At 37.3% G+C, this 22,707-nt stretch overlaps 1 protein-coding gene across 9 annotated transcripts in view; it reads right to left on the bottom strand.

Annotated features, from left to right (window-relative positions):
• The window catches only part of LOC113082494 (acetyl-CoA carboxylase), a 51,143-nt gene that overhangs the window by 9,433 nt on the left and 19,003 nt on the right, over positions 1–22,707 (bottom strand). The window contains exons 15-43 of one of the 9 annotated variants that reach the window (XM_026254132.1): positions 22,502–22,605; positions 21,986–22,213; positions 21,077–21,227; positions 20,640–20,774; positions 20,396–20,542; positions 18,028–18,216; positions 17,838–17,938; positions 17,658–17,746; positions 16,783–16,907; positions 16,410–16,637; positions 15,395–15,484; positions 14,659–14,777; positions 12,882–12,905; positions 12,197–12,277; positions 10,168–10,311; positions 9,688–9,790; positions 9,406–9,513; positions 8,365–8,421; positions 8,129–8,173; positions 7,128–7,169; positions 5,656–5,871; positions 5,420–5,575; positions 5,135–5,338; positions 4,476–4,631; positions 3,694–3,840; positions 2,921–3,190; positions 2,724–2,821; positions 1,918–2,038; positions 1,620–1,730 (exon numbers count right to left, since the gene is read on the bottom strand). In XM_026254132.1, the coding sequence (XP_026109917.1) occupies positions 1,620–1,730; positions 1,918–2,038; positions 2,724–2,821; positions 2,921–3,190; positions 3,694–3,840; positions 4,476–4,631; positions 5,135–5,338; positions 5,420–5,575; positions 5,656–5,871; positions 7,128–7,169; positions 8,129–8,173; positions 8,365–8,421; positions 9,406–9,513; positions 9,688–9,790; positions 10,168–10,311; positions 12,197–12,277; positions 12,882–12,905; positions 14,659–14,777; positions 15,395–15,484; positions 16,410–16,637; positions 16,783–16,907; positions 17,658–17,746; positions 17,838–17,938; positions 18,028–18,216; positions 20,396–20,542; positions 20,640–20,774; positions 21,077–21,227; positions 21,986–22,213; positions 22,502–22,605 (3,789 nt within the window). Of the gene's footprint in view, positions 1–1,619; positions 1,731–1,917; positions 2,039–2,723; positions 2,822–2,920; positions 3,191–3,693; positions 3,841–4,475; positions 4,632–5,113; positions 5,339–5,419; positions 5,576–5,655; positions 5,872–7,127; positions 7,170–8,128; positions 8,174–8,364; positions 8,422–9,405; positions 9,514–9,687; positions 9,791–10,167; positions 10,312–12,196; positions 12,278–12,881; positions 12,906–14,658; positions 14,778–15,394; positions 15,485–16,409; positions 16,638–16,782; positions 16,908–17,657; positions 17,747–17,837; positions 17,939–18,027; positions 18,217–20,395; positions 20,543–20,639; positions 20,775–21,076; positions 21,228–21,985; positions 22,214–22,501; positions 22,606–22,707 lie in introns of all 9 variants that reach the window. The other 8 variants (XM_026254125.1, XM_026254141.1, XM_026254149.1 and 5 more) reach the window with 8 other exon arrangements.

Below are 22,707 nucleotides of genomic sequence, written 5' to 3'. Positions count from 1 at the left end.
AATGACCCGGGAAGAACCCGGGTGTCACTGAGTGGCGGAAAGCTATGGGGTTTTTATGCCTCTGGGACAACATCAAAACTCTGATTTTGTCTCCCTTTATCTATTCATACACTGATTAGTCGTTAGTCATTTTGAAAATGAATGTGATGTTGCTAGTTGCATAAATTCCCAAAATGCTAAAACTAAACTGCTAGTTTGAAAGCTCCTTTGGACAGCATCTACAGTATATCTCCACTTATGGTCTCATATATCTGGAGTGCAAGAGGTCTGGTTTTGGGAATCTACAATCTAGTTTTGAATTTTGGGAATCAAGTTTTGGTCAGGGCATTGACTCCAACGCCAGACAGCATTAATGTGTCTGGTATGTACTTTCTTTTGTTCAAGTGGATAATTTAAAACTGAACTCTTCCATACCTTCCACAGTGATAGAATCACAAAGGTTTGACCAACCACGGAAAGGTAACTCTAAATAAGACTGACTTTTTAGTAACAGTTAAGACGCCCTTGCAGACATGACGTGCCCTGAGACCTGTATGGTAATACTTATCATGGGTATTTATAAATGAGCCGATCACAGTTCTGCTCTAATTAACACAGTAATTGGACTGTAAAGAACATTTTCAGATGGAGCTAGATGGGGCGTTCCTGCGGTTCCAGAGAGGACAACCAGACATTGGCCATGACGGAAATATCTGAATATTGTTTTTCTGTCCACTTCGGACATTCAAGAATCATTCAAGGAAATTGTTCTGAATAAAAATAATTCCCAACCCTAATCTAGAGCTGAAGAGAGTGATGGGAGAAAGGCAGAGCGAGACAGGGATATCTGTAGCTGTAGAAGTGCTCATTCTGTTCTCAGAGGAATGATATGGGTGTCCCTCCCCGGTCTCAGCCCCAGGCATCAGCCTATTTCTATGCAAATAACAACTTCACGCTTCTCATTCTATTATTCCTGCAGGAGCTGCAGCACGATGACGGGAGAGAGAGAGAGAGAGAGAGAGACACGGGGGGATGGCAATCAATGAGAGGTGAATTATAAACCTACAGAAACACATTTGTGTTTCCATCATGGCAAGTGACTTCTATTGTCTCTATACGGAGATATCAGTTTTTATATGGTCCCTCAGTTTGTAAAAAAAATGTATTCTGTTCCCAATAAAGCACATGGGGTACTTTTGTTTCCTTTTTTAAGCCTAAAATCAGTAGACCCCAATTCACGGTCACCAGTAAAATAAGAAACTGTCTGATTCATAAAAGTCATATTGTAACGCAGTTGCGGTAATTGCATGAATTAGGGATTCATTTACTTGGGTCATAGATGAGTGCGCACAAGGCTTTTGGAGTTCACGCTTACCTGTCACAATTCCTCTCTCTGCCCAATCAAATTACTTAATGCAATTAAAAGAGAGGCCAATTAAAATGCCCTTATCAGCAGAGTGAATAGGTAATTTATGTGCAAATGCCATCTTTCATAGAAGCAACTAAACAACAGAGAAGACCTCTGAAAATATACAAAGCATACTTACTACTCGAATTATAAAAATGCTTTGAGGAGGCACAACTGGCATGTAGTGGATTCTAGATCTAAACCAGAAAACACATTAACCGGTGCAGCTGACCTTATTGAGAGCTCCAGCTCCAGTCAGGATGATGTGAGAATTCTCCACCTGTATGGTTCTTTGGCCCAGTCTCACCAGATATGCTCCAATTCCAATGGCCCTGCAAGTCACCTGAGCACCACCAAACACACAGATGCTCAAAACACTATGACATAGACACTTCTGTATAAATCGGAATGGTAAAGCTTTACTAAATTTATTGTTTATGAGTTCTTATGAATATACCAGAGTGGAACTCTTCGCCAAATCTTTGCCATAGTTTATAACAAGTGTGTGTGTGTGTGTTCTGTCAGCGTACTAGGTTCATGGTGATGATATCCTCATATGCCAGCGAAGATTCACCTGCGATCATGCCAGAACCTCTCAAGTTCTCCACACCCAAGCCCTCCTCTTTACCAATGATATCAGTGATCTTATACCTGCAAAGACACAAATGTTCCATAAGAGGAGAATTTACATTACAGTAGAAATTACAGTGCTGTATGTAAAACGAGTGCTACCATTGCTTTATTTGAAAAATATGATTGTGCACAAACCTCCCAAAATACCGAGTGCCCTGTTGGTTACAGTGTTTACTTCCTTTTAAATTATATTTTATGAAACATTTATTTATTTGTAAAAAATACTTTGTCACAAACATACTTTGTATGTTTATTTTACACAATTTTTTTAATCTATTTTTCAAATTATTTAAAATTTCTTAAATATTATTACTACTAATAATAAAAAATGTATTGTTCCTCCTGTTTTCCAAGATATCGGCATCAGCTGTCAAAAAAAAAAAACATTATCGGTCGACCACTATTAACAAACCCCATTACTGAGGAAGTCAGACCTATTTACAAACAACAGAAGAATTGAATATTTTTTCTATTTGCCTATAACGACTGATCCTTTCAAAAGATAATAAGAGACAGAGACAGAAAGATAATGAGGTGGTAACTTGGTCATGTAAAACTATTTTTGTGAAGAAAACCTTTTTGTGCTGAGAAATTACAATAGTTTTAGTGAAAAGGGGAAAATAAAATAAGAATAACATTTATCAATGACCCCCTACCAGCTTACTAATTTTTAAATCTGAGTGTGGGATGATAAGTAACTCACCTGGATTCACCCTCGTCTTCCACATGTTCACAGTGGACTGAGTTCAGAGCAGACACCTTCTTATAGTCTTGAGGTGTGAGGTACAGGTACTTAAAGCCCTACCAATCAGCAGGAAAACACAGTGATAATGACACTCATCTTGAAGAATAACACTAGATCAATGATCACTGATCCCTTCCCCTGGAGCCCCTCCAAACCTTGTACGGGTCTGCTGGATCCTGCCAGGCCACGTGGAACATGTGCCTGATCTCCTCAGCCAGTCCAATCCGGGCTCCACTGTTGGCAGCGATATAGAGTCGAGGAATGCCACTTTCCCGCGCCATCTCTGAAGACTGCTGGAACAACACATCCTCCTGCGGCCCGAAGGAGCCAATCTTATGTGTGATGTCATTGCTGATCACAATAATCTCACGGCCGGCCGGGTACTCAGGGGTTCGGAGAGTCATCCGCCATGCTACCATGCCAATCTAGAGAATCATGGAATCATGAGTTAAGCTGTTTTTTTTGTCCATTCACAATAAAGGTTGATGCCTAAATAAATGCTTGGGGGTATCCTCACAAATTTAAGAAGCAAAGGGGCCCCCTACAGTCTACAAAGTTACCGCATGTGATCATTTGCTGAAAAAGTTTTTTCCTCATCATGACGTATTTTTGGACTGGTGCGACTTACACTCAGGTGCGACTTATAGTCCGAAAAACATGGTAGTTTACCCCTTTAAGTCTAGTTACTTTAGTTACATTATTGCTATAGAACTTTATACAATATAAATTGTTTCAAAGCAGCTTTACGGTGGTAAACAAGAAAATAATGATAAATTCTACCGTAAAGCCGCTATAAAAAGACATTAGTAAACAGCCAATGTTCCGCTGAAATCAGTTCACTGTTGATTTCGTCGGGTTCAGTTTTGAACAAGAAATACATTTTAACAAAACAGAAGTTTTAGTCATCATTACCATGGTGCAATCTCACCTCATTTCCTCCAGGTAGGCGGTTCATCTGCACCAGCTGACCCTGAGAATCCAGAACCAGCTCTGTGAAGGTGAGCAATTCCGATGGAAGAGGACACTTTGGTAAGGTGGCGTGTGCATCCATGGACTGCCATAGTTTCCTTAGAGCCTAGAGGGAAACTGACACCTTAACAAACTAATCACAAATGAGAAATGTTTCTCTTCATAGATTTAGTGTTTTTATTTAAAATATATACAAAATAAACAGAAATAAAGTCTTCAAAATGTAATTACAGGTGGGATGGATAAACCAACAACTGACCACTAAGGCTGTATTTGATCAGAAATACAGTAATATTGTGCAAAAGAACATATAAATATATCTTATGCTAGGGGTGCGCCGATCACGATCAGCCGATTGTTAATACGCATCTCGTCAGTAAAGCCGGTTCTCTAATCAGTGGTAAAATCCATCAGGTGCGTGATTTCACATAGAGCAGTTGTTACTGCACAGAGCCGTTGTTAACAGAGAAGATGCGCAAATAAACGCTGAAATTGAACGTGGATTTGCGCAGCTTCTCAGTTAACAATAGCTTTACTGATGAGATGTGCATTAACGATCGGCCAATCATGATCGTCGCTCACCCCTATCTTCTGCAACATTAAAAATGTCTTTATTGTCACTTTTGCTCAATGTAACACATCCTTGCTGAATAAAAGTATTCCTTTCTTAAAAAAATCTTACGGACCTTAAACATTTGAGTGGTAAATATATATTGCCATTATAAGACTCTTTAGAGATACCTGACGGAACATCTCTGGAAAGTCGTACACATAGGTGGTCCCGAGGCTCTGGGCCTGGAAGCGTTTGGACTGCAGCAGGTCTTTAGTGACATAGGGTGTGTTAATGAGCATGCCATGAAGAGGACCCTGCTTATCTCCGTATGCCTGGAACATGATCTGATGACAGAGCGATAGAGGACAAAAGAGAGTCAGCCAGTCCCAGTTAAAGGTAGGAAAATGTAAATAACCATAAATAAATCTATAATTTTCCCCAAATATAGACAAACAGATAACAGCTGGCCAATGATATGCTGACACTCACAATGACATTTGCAAACACTTAAAAAACTATAATTCTAAATAAATCTAAATAATTTCTATTTAACTTAATGAAAAAGCATTTTTAGTTTGATACTGAAAAAGTCAGCACTTCACTGACAAATGAAACTAGATGACAAATCACTGAAAACCAACATTTGAAAGAATGAAACTGCTTAGTGCAATGACAAATTGAATGGTACCATTTATATGTTTGGACACACATGGCTTGATTTATTTTTCCTATGATAAATATGACGAAGGCATAGTACTGTTGTTCAGTTTTAGCTGTCTTGAGTTTATATATGTGTTTGTGTTAATAAGAGACACGTGAGCCCCACCTGTCGGTCTTTGTGCCCCACCTGTCCTGTATGGGAGTCTGTGACCTCCTTGTACAGGCTGATGTCCAGGTAGTAGCCACTCTCATTGGTCAGGAAGAGGCGGATGGGGATCTGTTTGCCAGTGGGTGTCAATCGGATGTTGATTTTGAGCTCAGCTTGTAGCACGCGGAGCTTCCACAGACGACTGCCGTAGCGCATGACCATGGAGCGCACCGATTCCTCAATCTAATGAGTACACAAGAGCTCAAAACGCATGCAGATATGAACCTTCCTAAAACAAATATCCTTTGAGAAATGCATTAAAACCTTAGAAGGGTCCATGATGACAGTTGGGACGAAATTGAGGAAGATGTGATTGCAGTCGGTGCGCACTGTGGTGTTGTTGAAGGCCACTTCCAGCTCATCCATGGCCTCCAGCAGCAAACGTTCTGCCTCGTTGTGCAGGTACTCAAACGACGCTTCCTACACAACAGGGAACCATAGAGTGTCATACATGCAACAGAGTTTATTGATGCAAATACAGATTACAGAGATGCTCCTACCTTGGTGACCAAGTCCGAGTGGCGGATGATGGCCCGCACAAAGAAGCGGTAATCAGTGACCTCGATGCCCACTTCCACACGGGCAGCTCCCAAATACAGGTGCATCTTATGATTGGCACAAGGGATGGCCGTCAGTGCAAAATTACGCATGCGGTTGAGCTCCAGCTGGAAAGCCAAAGCAGGTTCCAAGTGCCTGTAGATACGGTCTTCCTCAAACTGAAAAAAAAAAAAAGATTGGCAAAACTTTTTTTTCTGACAAAATGACAGTCTGCCCCAAAAAACTAGTAATTTCACAAAAAAACTAAAAGTAAAAAAAAAAATGCACAACATTTAAAAAATATGGAACTTTAAAAAAGTCGTGGATTATTATTTTTCTATCTTGTTTTCCTGGGATCAAAAGGAAAACAGTTTGAATTAAAAAAATAAAAATAAATAAATAAATCACTTGATCTCATTCACTAAAGGTTTTCACAAACAAATCACAATTCATCAATATATTTCGTACTACATTTTATAATTTAATAATAAAAAAAATAGACTGTAAAGGAAAGGTAGAGGTTGGGAAAGTTTTAATATCATAATATTTTTGTGATAAACTCCACTCTTCATATATGTATAATCCACAAAAAAAAATATTAGTGAATGAGAACATTATCTTTCACAATACCATTTAAAGCTGTTTGTATGGCAGAAATGCTAAATATAACAAAGATTAAATTAAACAAAAACTTTCCTCCCCAGATAAATTAGTTAGCTTAGTTTCAGTATTGGTGGTTTCAAAATTGGTATTGAGAATTCTAATTTTGTTATCATAGCAAAAATGTACTGATACATCACTATAGAGGGGGAAAAAAATACTTGTATAAGAGTTGGTAATATTGTGTAGTCCTAATTGTGTTAAATATCTGTGATTACAATATCAACCACAAATTAATGTTTTAACAAATGATTACGATTTTTGCCAAAAAAATAAAAAAATAAATAAATACTGAAAAAGCTAAATTTTACTAATAGAAAAAGACTTAATAAAATAGAAAATATAAATGGGATGAAACTGTTCATTTTAAATTTAGAGAAAGTGAGTCTACAGGAGCAGAAAGTGCCGTGAGCTATAATAGCAGTCTAGATTTAGTAAATGTAGGTAATCACAGCTGCTAATGGATGTCATCCCTCTCAAATGAGACAAATAATTAAAAAGTTCATTAAATGTAATGAGCTTTGCTGGAACCATTTTAGCAAACTCTCAGGGCTGAAGGAAGCCAGAGAAACGCCATTGTTCATGATGGAGTGACTTGCACAGAAAAGACAAGAAACGGAGGAATATAACAGCTTTTTCTTTTCCTCCTCCTCATTTACCCTCTGTATTTCCCCCTAAACATAAAGCTGCTGATGAATTTAATGAACACTTGCATTTAAAAGTGTTACAGTGCTTTGTGACTTTCACTGCTAGCCTTGTGTAAAACATAACTCACCTTGTCTCGAGCCCGGAAAGTGAAAAATTTGGGGAATTCTCTCTGTGAAATTCAGACATTAAACATTAACAGTGAAATTACATTTCATTCCTTACATGTCAACACTGGAAGACCAGACCAATATTGATATTACTACTACAGGAAAAAAAAATTCACTACAGGACATTTACAGAACTAAAACAGGTTTTGTACTTTCCAAAGACTGAACAGTCTTATAATTAAGTCTGTAACTTAATTAAGAGACCATTTATAATGGCTCTGTTCCAAAACCTGGGAGTCAATATGTTCATAAAATAAAAAAAATAAAAATACACATATACACACATTTTATATTATTACATTTATAGAATTATAAACTTATATTCAATTATCTAAAACAAATAAGACTGACTAACAAAGCCACTTTTTCTCTATTCAATGACAATGAATTTCAATGATTATTTGTCCATACCCAATATTTCCATTAAGGGACTCAATCATTGATACACAGTATGAAATTACTAGCGATTAATTTGACTGATTAATCAGCGTATAATCCAATGAATTTGATTGCAGTTTTTAAAAATTACAGCCTTAATTTTCGTACATAAGAGTACTACTGTCATTAGTTTAGCAACATGCTAACATTCAGGACGGTGAACATGATTATGCCAATTAAAATTAATTTCATTCAATACTGAGAATGACTATATTAAAACAGTCTAATTAAAATTTTACTGTGTGCACCATGCATTTAATATTTATTTAGTATATGAGTAATCATTAGCTTTAGCAACACGTTATTGTTTCTCTCTAACTGAACCAACAGTGAGCTAAAGCCAAATTTCTCATGCACTTCAGACAACTAGTGCTACTGGTGTATCCAGCATGACCGGTGTCAAAAAAGTTTATGTAGAGTGTTTCAGTTCAGTCACTTGTGAGGCTTCAATTTGGGTAAGATTACGCCAAAGAAACAGGTTGTGGAACAGAGCCAATGTCTCAAACATTCCACAACTACTTACATGGAACCTCTGGTCCACCTCACAGTTGACCTGCTTCCTGAAATCCTGTTAATAACGGCGTCAAGAGCAAAGAGGAAAAGACACACATGCAGTGGGTGTACCAGATTCGAGGTCAGTTACTAAGGATTGCAGTTATTCAAATAAACATTCAATTGATTACAGATTATTTTGTTAAAATTAGATTGAGAAGGAGTGACAGAAAGGAATCATGCTCAAATGTCATTCTGAAATCATACCTTCTGAGCGACCAGGAAGGTAAGTCTTCGGATGCCATGCTCAAACAGCAGAGACTTCTGTGGTAAAAAATGATGTGAATGACAATTACTGAAATCACTGAAAGTTTAACATTTCTTTTGGAGGTTGGGAATTTTTCTTCCTCTTCTGTAGCATTAACTTGCGGTGTGCCTCAGGGATCAATTCTGGGCCCGCTTTTTGTCTTCACTTTATTTGCTCCCTTTAAGCAGGATTTTTAAAAAGTATAACATTACCATTTTTATGCCGATGACACACAGGTGTACCTCCCTTTGAATCATTGGGATAATTATGTTAAGCATTCTCAATTAAATTGTCTAGCAGAGGTAAGATGCTGGTTGGCAGTTAACTTCCTAACATAAATAATCCATCATCTATTATACGATAAATGACAACTTGGGTCCTTTATCGATGAATTCTCATACTCATGCCAAAAATGTGGGTGTGATCTTTGATAATGGTCTTAAATTTGACAAACAAATCAACTCAGTAGCCAAGAACAGCTTTTATCATCTCAGATCCATTGCAAAATTGAAAGCGTTTTTATCACCAAGGGACTTGGGAGACTGTGATCTATGTTTTTATTTCTCCTAGGCTGAACTACTGTAACTCTAGTGTTCAAGGCCCTTAATGTCCTCAAACAGTTTGTTGCTGTCTGTCCCACGGCACGTTTAAGTTAAAAGGAGATTGTGCTTCCTCTGTTGCAGCTCCATGACTGTGGAACAATCTGCTTTACATTAGGCTTTCATCTGATGTTGAGTGTTTGAAATCTTCACTGCAAACATATCTTTTCTCTCTGGCTTTTGGATCAATGTAATTTTATTAATCAGGGTGTTCTCTTGCTAGTTTATCTGTTTTATTGCATTGTGTTTTCTTTAAGTGTTTATTTTATCATTTTACGCTTTTAGATTGTACAGCACTTTGGCCAGTAGCTGCTGTTTTAAATGTGCTTTAAAAAATAAAAATGCTTTGCCTTTCCTCGCCTTAAAAACTATCAACATATAGAGAACAGAACTCTGTTTCACCTTAGAATGGGTAAACTCGCGGAACATGGCTGCCAGTCCATCGTCATCAATGTCGCTGTCCGTCTTTATGGCCACATTAAGGATATGAATTGGCTCATCTTGAATGCTCTATAGTATGACAAACAAAAACAATATAAACTAGGGACAGAAAACAATGATTTTCCAATTAATAACTTCAGTGCATCAACCAAATCTTCACTGCATCAATCAAATATTCATGTCTGATCTTATTGTCTTTATGTTTTCCTTTTTTTTGACAGTTTCAGAAGATAGAAGGGTCACCTTGTTGTCCTCCTCTCCATACAGCACAGGGTTGCCCCCCTCAGGAAAGGTTGGAGTTGATGGGGGAGAGTCAGAGAAACAGCTCAACACTTCCTTAATGTTCCTGTGATAACAGTCACATTAGACACTCAACCAGCAAATGTATGTTTTTTGGGAAAACAGAAATAACATGAAACGCAATTCTCAAAATGTCACATTACAGGTTTAAATGGTTCTCTATTTGATCAGCTCTATTTGTCACCCTTGATGTATTAATATCATTTAAGAAACTCCTAATCTTAAGAAATTAGTCTGGCTTCATACAATCAGAGTGTTTTAGACTTATTTTACAAATATCTGAATTGTTTATTTATGAGTTACATTTTTCATGCAAATTGTGTGCAGTAAGATCAGGGTCACTTAATAAGAAAATTAACAGGAATAATTTTGATTTCATGTCTGTACTAAACACCTTTCCAATTTCTGTAGACACATACTAACCTGGTGAACTCCAGGAAGGAGCGGAAGGAAACCATGGCACCCATGCGCTGACAGGGTGGGGTGAAGGAGGTGTCCAGGAGCACGTCACTAACACTGGCCATGTGGACCATGCCATAGTGGTTCAAGTTAGAGGAGAAGGACATTCTGAGAGAACAACACACCCACACAAACAAAAATATGTGTTATTAACACAGCTGCATATACCTAACTGCTCAAAAATGTGGCAGACCACCCCAGGTGAAAGATCAAATCATCACCACCACACATCGGTCTAGAACAGAGGAGTGAATGGAAGCAGCACCGCCTCCTCACAAGCTTATAGCGAATACCCAAGTGTAAGATCTGAATCTTATAAAAGGGGCCAGTTGTCAGGAGGCAATTAAACCAGATGTTAAAGGGAAAAATAAATAAGACTGAAACTTCACTCTATGGGTGAATTCATGCATTCACTTTCATTGAAATTCATGAGGGAAAGGTACAGGTTAGTTAAGAATATTCCAGGTTAAACATAAACTAGCTGTGGCCTGCTGTTTTCCATATCATAATTACCTTAATTAGTGGTCAACCCTCCATTTGTAAAAACAAAAGAAATGGGCTTATCATGACACATTTACAATGGTAGTCTATGGGGCACGTTGGCAAAGCAGAGGTTCTTAAACGGGGCTGTCAAAAACATATTTTTTAGTATATTACGTATATTTTTGTGTTCTTAAAGATTATCAGATATTAATGAAAATGTTTAACATCATATTTTCCTTTTCTAAGTTTTAGATTCAATAGATTTGATATTACACTTTAATTCGGCTTTCTAAAATCAGAAATAGTGAAATTAACGGATAATTTTACTGTATTGACTATGGAGCCATGCATACAATTTAACAAAATGAAATACTATATACTATATATTATATATAATATATTATAATATTATATACACACACACACACACACACACACACACACACACATTATTATTCATATTTTTTTCTTATTTTATTTCCATGCATGCTATGTGCAGTATTCCGTATTTATTATATACACTGTTAACTTCATAAAAAAGTATTTCAGTTAAAAAAATAATATACACATACATCTCTCTCTCTCTCTCTCTCTCTCTCTCTCTCTCTCTCTCTCTCTCTCTCTCTCTCTCTCTCTCTCTCTCTCTCTCTATATATATATATATATATATATATATATATATATATATATATATATATATAAGTGAGTGAGTAAGTGTGAAAAAAAAAAAAAAGTGAAGTGACATTCAGCCAAGTATGGTGACCCATACTCAGAATGTGTGCTCTGCATTTAACCCATCCGAAATGCACACACACAGAGCAGTGAACACACACACACACTCTGAGCACACACCCGGAGCAGTGGGCAGCCATTTATGCTGCGGCGCCCGGGGAGCAGTTGGGGGTTCGATGCCTTGCTCAAGGGCACCTAAGTCGTGGTATTGAAGGTGTAGAGAGAACTGTACATGCACTCCCCCCACCCACAATTCCGTCCGGCCCGAGACTAGAACCCACAACCCTTCGATTGGGAGTCCGACTCTCTACCATTAGGCCACGACTTCCCCTTCCCCTTCCCCTTCCCTTTATATATATATATATATATAGTGTGTGTGTGTGTGTGTGTGTGTGTGTGTGTGTGTGTGTGTGTTTGTGTAGTGGTTTATCATTAATGCATTTTTTCAGACTTTACAAACTGAGGGACTGGAAGGAAAAATTATATCCTGTGGCAACTTTGACAAGCCATAAGTTCCGATCTGAAGTTATATTTAACCCAGAATATTCCTTAAAAAAACACCCATAATTACAAGCTCAATCAGCGCATCTACCAGAAATGTCAAAATTTCATGAGGTGACAAGTCTCCTGTTCAATGTTAGTATCGACAGCAATCTCGAACCCATTAAGACCAATTCAGTATTCACACCCAGATATCATAAAAAAACTCTATGCATAGATTGTTCTTGCTTGATTTAACCCTCTCTGTGAGTAAACCCTGTAGTCTGTCCTGCTCTACCTGTCCTCACTCTGGACAGAGTCACTAGCATTAGCAGTGATATCTGGAGGTTTGTAGTCCTGTAGTGGGGCAGACAGTTTCCTGGGAGGACAATCACATCACACAAACACACACAGCACATTTAATCGCCACTATTATGCAGTTAATTCAAATCCAGTATGAGGTCTAAACAATTTAACTTCACTTAACATATAACGGGAATATCTTAATTTGCATTCGCGCACACACACACACGCACACACACACACACACGCACGCACACACGCACGCACACACGCACGCACGCACGCACGCACGCACGCACGCACACACACACATATAATTTCAGACAGAACCACACACATTTGTGTTGACAGTGGTGCAATAAGCCATGCAAATTAGTTTGTATTTACTGAGATCAACAGAATAATGCACCAATGAAGAGATGTTTTCATTAAAACACAAACTTACACATAGTATCTATAATTGTTTAATTCAAAGTATTAAGAGACACACAAAAGCTTTGATCATTTGACTTCAAATACAGATTTCATACATTGGATATGTTTGAATAATCAAATAGAATATGTATTACTACTGCATAGTACGCACTATACACTGTACTGTATGTGTTTGACCATGCCGCTCTTCTACTCTATTTCTAAGTCTACATTGTGATTTAGGGAAGAAAGAATGTGTACTATACCTGTTTAGAGTGGGGATGTTCCCTCTGCAATCAAACAACATGGATTATTGATTGGTTAGTGTCAGGCATCAGTGGGAGGAGTCAGTCAGAGATCAGAAGTGTGTGGCACTTTCACATAACTGACAGATCCAATCTAATTTCAGTGCGCTTGATTTATGCACATACTAACTTGAACCAGCAGACTGCTGCTAATGAGAAGTGGTTCAAAGACAATTGTGCCGCACTTGCACAAAGTTTAATTGAATTATACAAGTGTCTCAAATGAGTCTCAAGTGATTACTTGATGATGTCAGGCATACTTCCATAATTTCAGGGTAAATGTTATAAAACCTAACAAAAACCCATTTCACCGCCAAATCAAAAGGAAGAAACATTAAATGCTAATTTGCTTAAAGAAAATGTTGGCTGTTTTAGGGGCTTTTAGACTTAATTATGACGAGGCAAAAAACATATTATGCTTAATTTTTAATGCGAAAAAAAAAAAAGTGCACAATTCACTACAGTTCAAATGTTTAGGTTCAGTTAGATTTTAATACTTTTATTTTAGCAAGGACACCAAAATTGATGGTAAAGACATTTCAAGTTGTAACAAAAAATACTGTTCTTTTTATTTTTCTGATTCATCAATTCTAGCATTGAGCATAGAGTTTTCACAAAACAGTTTTCAGCATTGATAATAATAGTAAGTTATTTGCGCACTAAATCAACTTTCAGAAGTATATAAAAAAAAAATCTTATTGACACCAAATTTCGAATGGTTGTGTTTATTGGTACCATATTGTTTATCACCAGACATTACAGATTTTATTTGTTGGTATTATTTGATATTGGTTACAACATACACCAGATGATAAGGGATATTTAATATGCATTTATTTAATTCATTTACATTTTACTAATTTTTAATAATTAGTTAAGCTAATTTAATAACACAGCCACGGTAAAAAGTCATACTTTGATCTTATTCATTTTAATTATTTTACATGATTTAAATTTTATAAATCTAAACCAAGCCACACACTTCACAAACGACCACCCCTCCAACACATGCAACAGTTCAGCGCTTAAAATACTGCAGTAAATGCAGCTAAAATATCTTCCATGTACTTGAACACGTGCATAAGCCACACAGTTTACACAAATCACAGGCAAAGCAGCTGGAAGAGCACATGCTAGGAGCTGGGAGTATGGGGAGATCAGTCTCGTGAATCTTTTTTGTAAAATATGACAATGCACAAAAACAGAATTGCTCAGCATGCATCATAAGAGGCTAAACGGAATCAGTTCACATGCATGAAATCAACAGTGAATAATAATAATAATAAAAAATAAAAAAAAGTGTATGAAGATCAAACTGTTAGACAGTGAGTCAGAACAATCGCTTGAGCAAGTCCTATAGGGCACATTCTTTTGCATTGTAAAAACGAGTGTCACCTGAAACAAACGGATGTGGCCAGCACAGACGAGAGACACCTTAAAGAAGAACTGTTTTTCACCCTGTGTCACTAAATAATGCTTTTCTACTCCTATGTCATACAAACCTTCTGATCAAAGCACACAAATAAATCAGTGGCTTAGATTGTGCACAGTTAGAGCATTTTAAAGATGTGAGGGGAAGTGGACTGTGGTACAGTGGAGGAGACTTTAATGTCACGTTCAAGCAGAGAATCCAAACACACATTTGCCCTAGGCAGGATTTTCTTTTAGAATGTTTTGACATGCTCCTCCACAGTCCCGGTGAGGGGTGGGAGAGATCGGGGAAGCAGGGTTGCGGTACCTGTTGGGGTGTGATGTGGGCAACATGAACTGGAACTCCACGATGCAGGTGTTGTCCTTCAGCTGACGGTGCTGGACGCTGTTGAGTTCATAAGCGATGTAAGCTCTACGAACATACACCTGAGAAAAGAGAGAGAGAGAGAGAGAGAGAGAGGCGTGTTCTGCATCATATAAAGATACAAATCAATACTTCATTACTTGGATCAACAGCATGCAACACAGCTTCTCATCCAGGCCCTTGTCATTTCTAGGCTGGACTATCGCGATGCTCTTCTAGCTGGACTTCCACCATGTGCAATCAAACAACCGTGGGCTTGCTGAGGTCGGTAAATGAGTGGCGCCTCATGGTCTCATGGCAGAGAGGAACAAAATCACTTTCAAGGACGTTTCCTTTCACTGTTCCTTGCCGGTGGGATGATCTACCAGTCTCCGTCCGGACAGCAGAATCCCTCACAATCTTCAAAAAACAACTGAAAACTCATCTCTCCCGTGAGGATCTAACTGCCTCCTCATTAATAAAATAAAAAAATGTAAATTCTATGTCTTCACTTTTCTATACACTTGTTATCCTTTCTGTCCTAGCTTTTCCTGTATAGAACAAGGACTAAAACCTTGTATAAGGGCAATGCTCGTGTTTAATGCCATTGTATGATAAATCGCTTGCTGCATTCCTCAGCTGTAGGTCTCTTCGGATAAAAGCGTGTGCAAAATGAATAAATGTAAAATGACAGTCTTACCTCTAGAGCAGCCATCCGGACCACTTGATTACTGTGGTAAAAGAAATTTGGCAGCACGTCAAAGATGGATGTCTCTGACAGGATCAGTTTCTAGAGAAAATCAAAAAAAAAAATGTATCAATAATTTGACGATACACAACATTTTTTAAATGTAGAGAGTAGATTTCTGTTGCAGTAGCGGAATCAAATAAAGCTTAAGAATACAGTTGGTAATAACATTTAGAATTTTTGTATGTCTCTTATGCATTCTTTATTAATTAAAGCTGCATTTATTTATCAGAATTACAACAGAAACAATATTATGAAATACTATTACAATTTCCTATTTTAATATATTTTAAAATGCAATTTATTCCTATGATCAAAGCTGAATTTTACTCCAGTCTCCAGCGTCACATGATCCTTCATAAATCGGTCTAATATGCTGATTTTATTATTAGTAGTAATGTCTTTTATTATTATCAGTGCTTAAACCATTGAGCTGATTAATTTGTTTTCGTGTAAACAATGATATTTCTTCTCTCTTACCCAGAATTCCTTTTTTAAGGATGGACAGAATGTCCAAATGAAATGCATTTATTTGATAGTGTAACTAGTTAAATGAACCAAAAAAATAAACTGAAGAAAATATTTAATGAAATGTATCAATTTAGCCTATTTTTATTATTCACCTTACAGTTAGAAAACTCTTAAAGTACTTACACGACTTGTTCAATTTATATAATTATTATAATATTGCAATACAAGATAATTCGGTAAAGTGTAAAGTGTGTTTTGACATCTGAACTTAATTTATAAAAGTGGGTCTGGGGAAAAAAAAAAAGTGTTCTGCATTTAAGGGAATACATCATTAGCTTAAGTTTATTAACATGATTCGAACTGCAATTTAGAAAATTCATTGCCATTCTAATTCCTTTTCAACATTTCTGTTAAAGTAGCCAATTCAATTAAAAAAGGGGAGTCATTTTTTTTTCAGTTGTAAATGGCACTGTAGATCTGTCGCCAGATATCCTACCTGCAGGTTTTCAATGCAGAACTGATGTCCGTACATGTCGATGGCAGACAGGAAGATGGATTCCACTTGATTGTGCCGTAGCTCGTACGACGGAAGGTGAGAGGCGATGAGAACCTGCCGTGCCCGCAGTGCCACCTTGGCGTTAGTGGTCTTGCTGAGCTGTGTGAGTTCTGTGAGTATTGCCATGAGCTCATCTGTCAGAGTGGGATCCCGTCCACACAGCTGATCCTACAGAGAACAAACCTTTTAATCATATGACTAAATATACATATGCTTTTATGAAATCTCGACTGATCTATGTTCTAGAAACAAGAACAACCAACATTCACAGATTTCCTGAAGTCTCTCTGTTTTTTTGTGACCATGTACTCACAATCAACATGGTGACCAGACAGTTCTTCTTTGTGACTTGTGCATGAGAGAATATGTAGTTGAGGACACTGGACATGTCCCCTTTGTTTTCCTCTCGTAGTGCGAATACACACTTGTCATAATGACCTGATAATAATACACACACATAAACATGAATTAATAAAAACTAAATACACCTATACACAAAAATTAAAACTGTTTATACAATGGAAAAAAATGAAAACACAAACATTCATTAAAAATGAATTAAATAAATATATCTAAATAAATATAAATAAAAATAAATGTATAAATCATTAAATAAAAATGTGCGTTATTTGATTTTTTGTCATTTTCCTTTTTTTCTATATATTTCTATATATTATTAATATATTTCTACATTGCTTTAGTTTTAGTATTTCAAAAAAACTTATTTCAGTTGTAAAAGCAACATTTCTCATTTTCATTTAAGGTTTATAAGTTTCACTTTTTATTTGGATTTTATTTCAGCTTTATTTCAATAACCAAAACTGATTTTGAATAGCTTTTAAGCTTTGATTAACATAACACTGGAAATGATCAGAAAAATAATTTTGAAAAGTAGTTACATTTTAGTGAGAAAGGAAAGGTTTGTTTCTACCCGAATTCATATCTTCATTTTGTATTAAAATGTTATTTAGTTAATTTTCCATATTCACATGTGGGATCTTTTGTTTCTATTTTCTATTTCTATGTTTTAAATATTTGAATATTTGAATTTAGAATATTTAATACACCAGAAATGAATTGGTGTCACACTGCCATCCAGTGGTCACATGGTAAAATATTTAATTTTTTTTTTTTTTTTTTTTTTTACCAATATCTCATAATTTAAGGCCATATAAGAAGCAGTCTTACCATGTTGAAACTGAACTTCCACTCTTAAATACTGCCTGAGGAGGTCCATCACCACTGCCTTCATATGTCCTCTGATGCCACTGCGGTACCTGGGCACACAACACACACCAGAGCCGGTTAACCTGTGTGTCTTTGATTGTGTGCATCTAAATGTGTAGATTGTATTAATTATTCACTAACTTCTGAACCAGCTGTACAATGCTCTGTGTGTTCATGAAGAAGACTTCTCTCTCTGACTTCCTGTTCAGCGTGGCAGCATGACTGTCCAGTATATTGGCAATCTGCCAGGAAAATCAGACAGCATTTACACACAATGATCACAGTCTCGTAGCTTCAGAAACACATGGACTCAAAGGACCCTAAGTAGCACCTGCTGGCTGGGAAACTGGCAGAGGACAGAGGTGATGTTGCTGGCGTACTGAGCCATTTCTTTCTTGATAGACTTCTCTACGGCAGGAGGGATCCGGCCTGAAACGCTCGTCATGATCTCCTGAAGCTCCAGCAGGGGCAGAGAGGGGTCCCTGAGAGTCTTCATCAGACGCTCCACCCATTCTTTCAGCTAAAACACACACAACCGAATCTTCATTTCTATACCTACCAAAAACTTTAATTTTCTATCTAACAAAATTGACTTTTTTAACTGTAGAAAATTATAATAAATGACATATTCCTTTGCCAACCAATTAAGTAAATTAACAGTGGTTATTATAATTATTATTATTATCATTATGAAGCATTTTTTTCAGATTATTTGATGAATTCTACTTTTCTACCATCAAGTAGGTTCTGTCCATTTATTATTGTATTTTTTGTAATGAATGAAAATGTGGCCCCAAAAACAACAACAACAACAACTATGAGTCCTTTTAAAGCCATATATTAGTTCTCAACCAAGAGCAGGGGACCACTAGGGGGCCTCAGCAAACTTCCAATCAAAATAACCTAATCATTTAGGTTCATGCAAATTACCGTATTTTTCGGACTATAAGGCGTATAAGTCGCATCAGTCCAAAAATACGTCATGACGAGGAAAAAAACATATATAAGTCGCACTGGACTATTAGTCGCATTTATTTAGAACCAAGAACCAAGAGAAAACATAACCGTCTACAGCCACGAGAGGGCGCTCTATGCTCCTCAGTGTAGACTACAGGAGCACCTAGCAACTTAGAGCGCCCTCTTGCGGCTGTAGACGGTAATGTTTTCTCTTAGTTAATTTCTCTCAGTTCATGTCAAATTAATAGGGATGCACCGAAATTTCGGCCACCGAAAATTATCGGCCGAAAATGGCCTTTTCGGTTTTCGGCCGATAGACTTTTATCACCGAAACAGCACGGCCGAAATGTTGTGATGACGCAAACAGAAACCGCGACCTGCACGTGCACCAGCATAGCGCAGACCACGAGCTCCACGCGACATTCACTTAACACCAGTGAGAACATTCTCTTCTTATTCCTTTATTCGCAGCACTAAAGCGTCTCCTAACAAAGAGATTAAGACGGACCACGAAGTAAAAACAAAGAAAAGTACAGTCTTATAAAGTCTGTGAGCACACGTCTCACTGAGATATTTTCGGATCCTCTGCACTTCATCGCGAATGTGCTTGATCAGCGTTATAAAGACCATTACTTGGATGCGGAAATAAGGCAGCGCGCACGAGAAATGATCCAGGCCGCGCTGGATGCGGAGAACCCGCGTGGAGACGGAGAAGCGCCATGCGCAGGAGACAGATCAGAGCGCAGAAAAAAAGACTGGTCTCTGCACCAGATGAGTGGCATGCACCCTCGTTGTCTGATATGTTCAGTGGAATTCTGCAAGAAAGTGCCTCAAATAATAATAATAGGTTGGCTATTTTGTTCTTAGGCTACTATACACACACACACACACACACACACACAAACATATATACATACATAATATCAGATTGTAGCCATATTTATGCTAGATTTTCTGCTAGATTTCTGCTTTAATTTGATAAAAATGTTTATTTATGCCCTGGCCCTATTTAAATACACTCTCTCAAATATTTCTCAAATGTCAGGCAGATGACAAGCTCAACTGCTCAACAGCTAGATGGTTATCTGTCTGAAGTCCCCATCCCCAGAAGTGATAACAGTCTTGCCAACTGGAGAAGTAATGCACTTTCTAGTCCTACAGAGAAAAATTTCAAATGCACTTCACCTAAATGCACTTTGTTTTTATGAGAGAACTGTTCATTTTAAAACCTTTCTGCAGGCCAGTAGGCCTGTACATTATTATTAAATATACACGAGTGGGATACATTTTTAGTTTGAATTTTATTTTCTACTGTGCATTGTTGCAATGTGCTTAATAAATATTTGCATCATTTGTAATTATGTATTTTTATGTTTATTTTTTTAAATAAGTTATGTAATTGTAATTATTTTTGAAACTTTAATATTAATTTATGCAATTGCAATGTCTTAATTTTAGTAAAGTTAGTACACGGTCATAGCAATAAATGCAACGGTACTAATAATTGGCATATTTTCTTTCGGTGTTTCGGTTTTCGGCCTTGGTTTTCTCTTTTTCGGTTTTCGGTTTCGGCCAAGAATTTTCATTTCGGTGCATCCCTACAAATTAATTTTGATAAATAAGTGGCACCTGACTATAAGTCGCAGGACCAGCCAAACTATGAAAAAAAGTCCGACTTATAGTCCGGAAAATACGGTATATAATGTGGATGTATATAATGTGGATGAAGTGCGTTTTCTCACCTTGGCACTGAAGAAGGGCTCTGGCAGACAGTAGCCGTTCATAATGTGCACTAGGTGATCCAGAGTGCTGTGGAAGACTCTGTGAAGCTTCTCTCCCCTGAGAGCCACGGACTGAACACTGGGTAACATTCCTGTAAACAGCTCGGCCTGAAACAGACACACTCACTGAAAACACTAAACCACTTCAACCTGCTTAAACTTCTGAACACGTAGTACATTCAGCAGATGTAACACATGCATGTACCTGCTGTACTCTGCTGGGGTCGTCCAGCTGCAGTTTGCCGATCACACAGCCCGGCTCAAGCACTGCACCGGCTCTCTTCACATAGTGAATACAACCAGACTCAGAGGTGGTCAGGGTCATCACCATCTTCATCACCTAAAAGACACATACAGGTTTAGAATGCTACGAACAAACAAGTATCTCTATAAGACACTTGCACAGTCAAACTACTATCACAATCCACTTTTTTATTTATACAGGAAGTGCTTGTATAATTCACATGAAAGAGGAACTACCTCACAAATGACTTTTTGTATTTTTAACATTACAAATGTGGCAAAATACAGTAACATTCTTTGTAGCAGCCTGGAAACATTCAATGTCCTATTAAAAATACAAATCTGTGCACCCTGACTTGTGGAAATGAGGTAAAGCTGATCGATAACTCTCAAACACACCTCTATTTCTGCGTAACAATGGCCAGCAAACACGTGTCCACCGTCCTCCACAGTATACTGGATGAGTTTCCCAGCTGACGGCGAGCGCAGGAGTGAAGGATCATTCTCTTTTTCAAACACACACGTCTTGTTACCAATAATGATGCGATACCTAAAGAATAAAGTGAAATGCATACTCAAAAGATTTCCTACAAGCTATTTCTGTCATACAATTTTTACCATCTCTTAAATGAATCGGCAATAAAATATGAAATAGAAATAATTATGGAAAAAGTTGTATTTGTATTTCTTATATATAAATAACGTTAATTCTGCATGTTGTATAACACATGAAAAATAATTAACGCAGTTAATACAGCATGCTTTTGTTCAGTTGAAGAGACGATTGAAAATTTTTTATTACTTTTATATTTTTTATAAATTAGAGCTTTTGATAGTATATAATTGATTTAATTTTACTTTATACACCCCCCTACACACACACACACACACACACACACACAAATACATACATACATATATACATACATATATACAGACACACACACACACTGTATATAAATTAAATTAAATTAACTGAAGAAGCATCACTATCTGGCATCAGTGATACTGCATTGATGGTATTTAGTAAAAAGATGCCATTAAATAAATATTTTAAACACTGTCTTTATGCTGTTTCCACATTAATTTGGAGATTCAGTGTGAAAATATGTATGATTAAAATTTTTTGTAATGTTTTAATGATGCCATAGTCTTTTTCGTTCACATAAGTATCCAACATTTTATCCAAAAAAGTATATATATATATATATAAAAAAAAAAAATGATGAATCTATACTTTGAGCACCATGAAGACTCACTCTCACATGAAGAGCGTTTAACATCCTGTATTTCCACTCAGAATCCTACCTGTCCACCTCCTCCTTCATATAGGTGGTGTAGCTGCTGCCGTCATACGAGAGCAGCAGACCTCCATCGCTCAGTCGATGAACATCCACCTCTGCCAAAGAGTCATTCATGATGACCACATAAGAGTTAGGAGACTGCCTGGTCACCTTCAGAACATATTTGGTCCCTTCATAGATCAGCTCAACATCCGCTGTGTTCAACAGAGTGTGTGCAGGTAAAACCTGCCCTCTACAGACACACACGACAAAAGAGCAAAAATGATGAGAACTTCCCACTTCTGCAATAACATCTACAAATATACTCATTTGGGCTGATTACTCAATGTTCATCTATAGACATTGATACTTAAACTCCAAAATCATTCTTTTCAAAAACCAATCTATGCTATTCTGCTGATGCATGAACAAAACAATTACCCAGCCCTAATACTCACACATTTGGACTATATACAAACAATAAAACAAAAGTATAATAATTAAGCGTGCTCTCAAGATGCTATGTAAAATGGTTTGTTACCTCTCCAGTGAGTGCAGGAAGTTGGACACACTGTTCCTGAGGTTGACATCAGCCACATGCAGAGCTCCACTCACTACTCCCAGCATAGTGTCAGGACGCTCGGCCTACACACACACACACACACACACACACACACGATTCCAATGATGTGAGGAAGTGTACCGCTGTCACAGGTGATTATAAGACTGAAAAGGACTGGAAGCAGG

Source organism: Carassius auratus, chromosome 5, assembly GCF_003368295.1.
Source record: "Carassius auratus strain Wakin chromosome 5, ASM336829v1, whole genome shotgun sequence".
NCBI classification, from domain to species: domain Eukaryota; kingdom Metazoa; phylum Chordata; class Actinopteri; order Cypriniformes; family Cyprinidae; genus Carassius; species Carassius auratus.
This window is presented reverse-complemented; position numbering and strand designations above follow the sequence as displayed.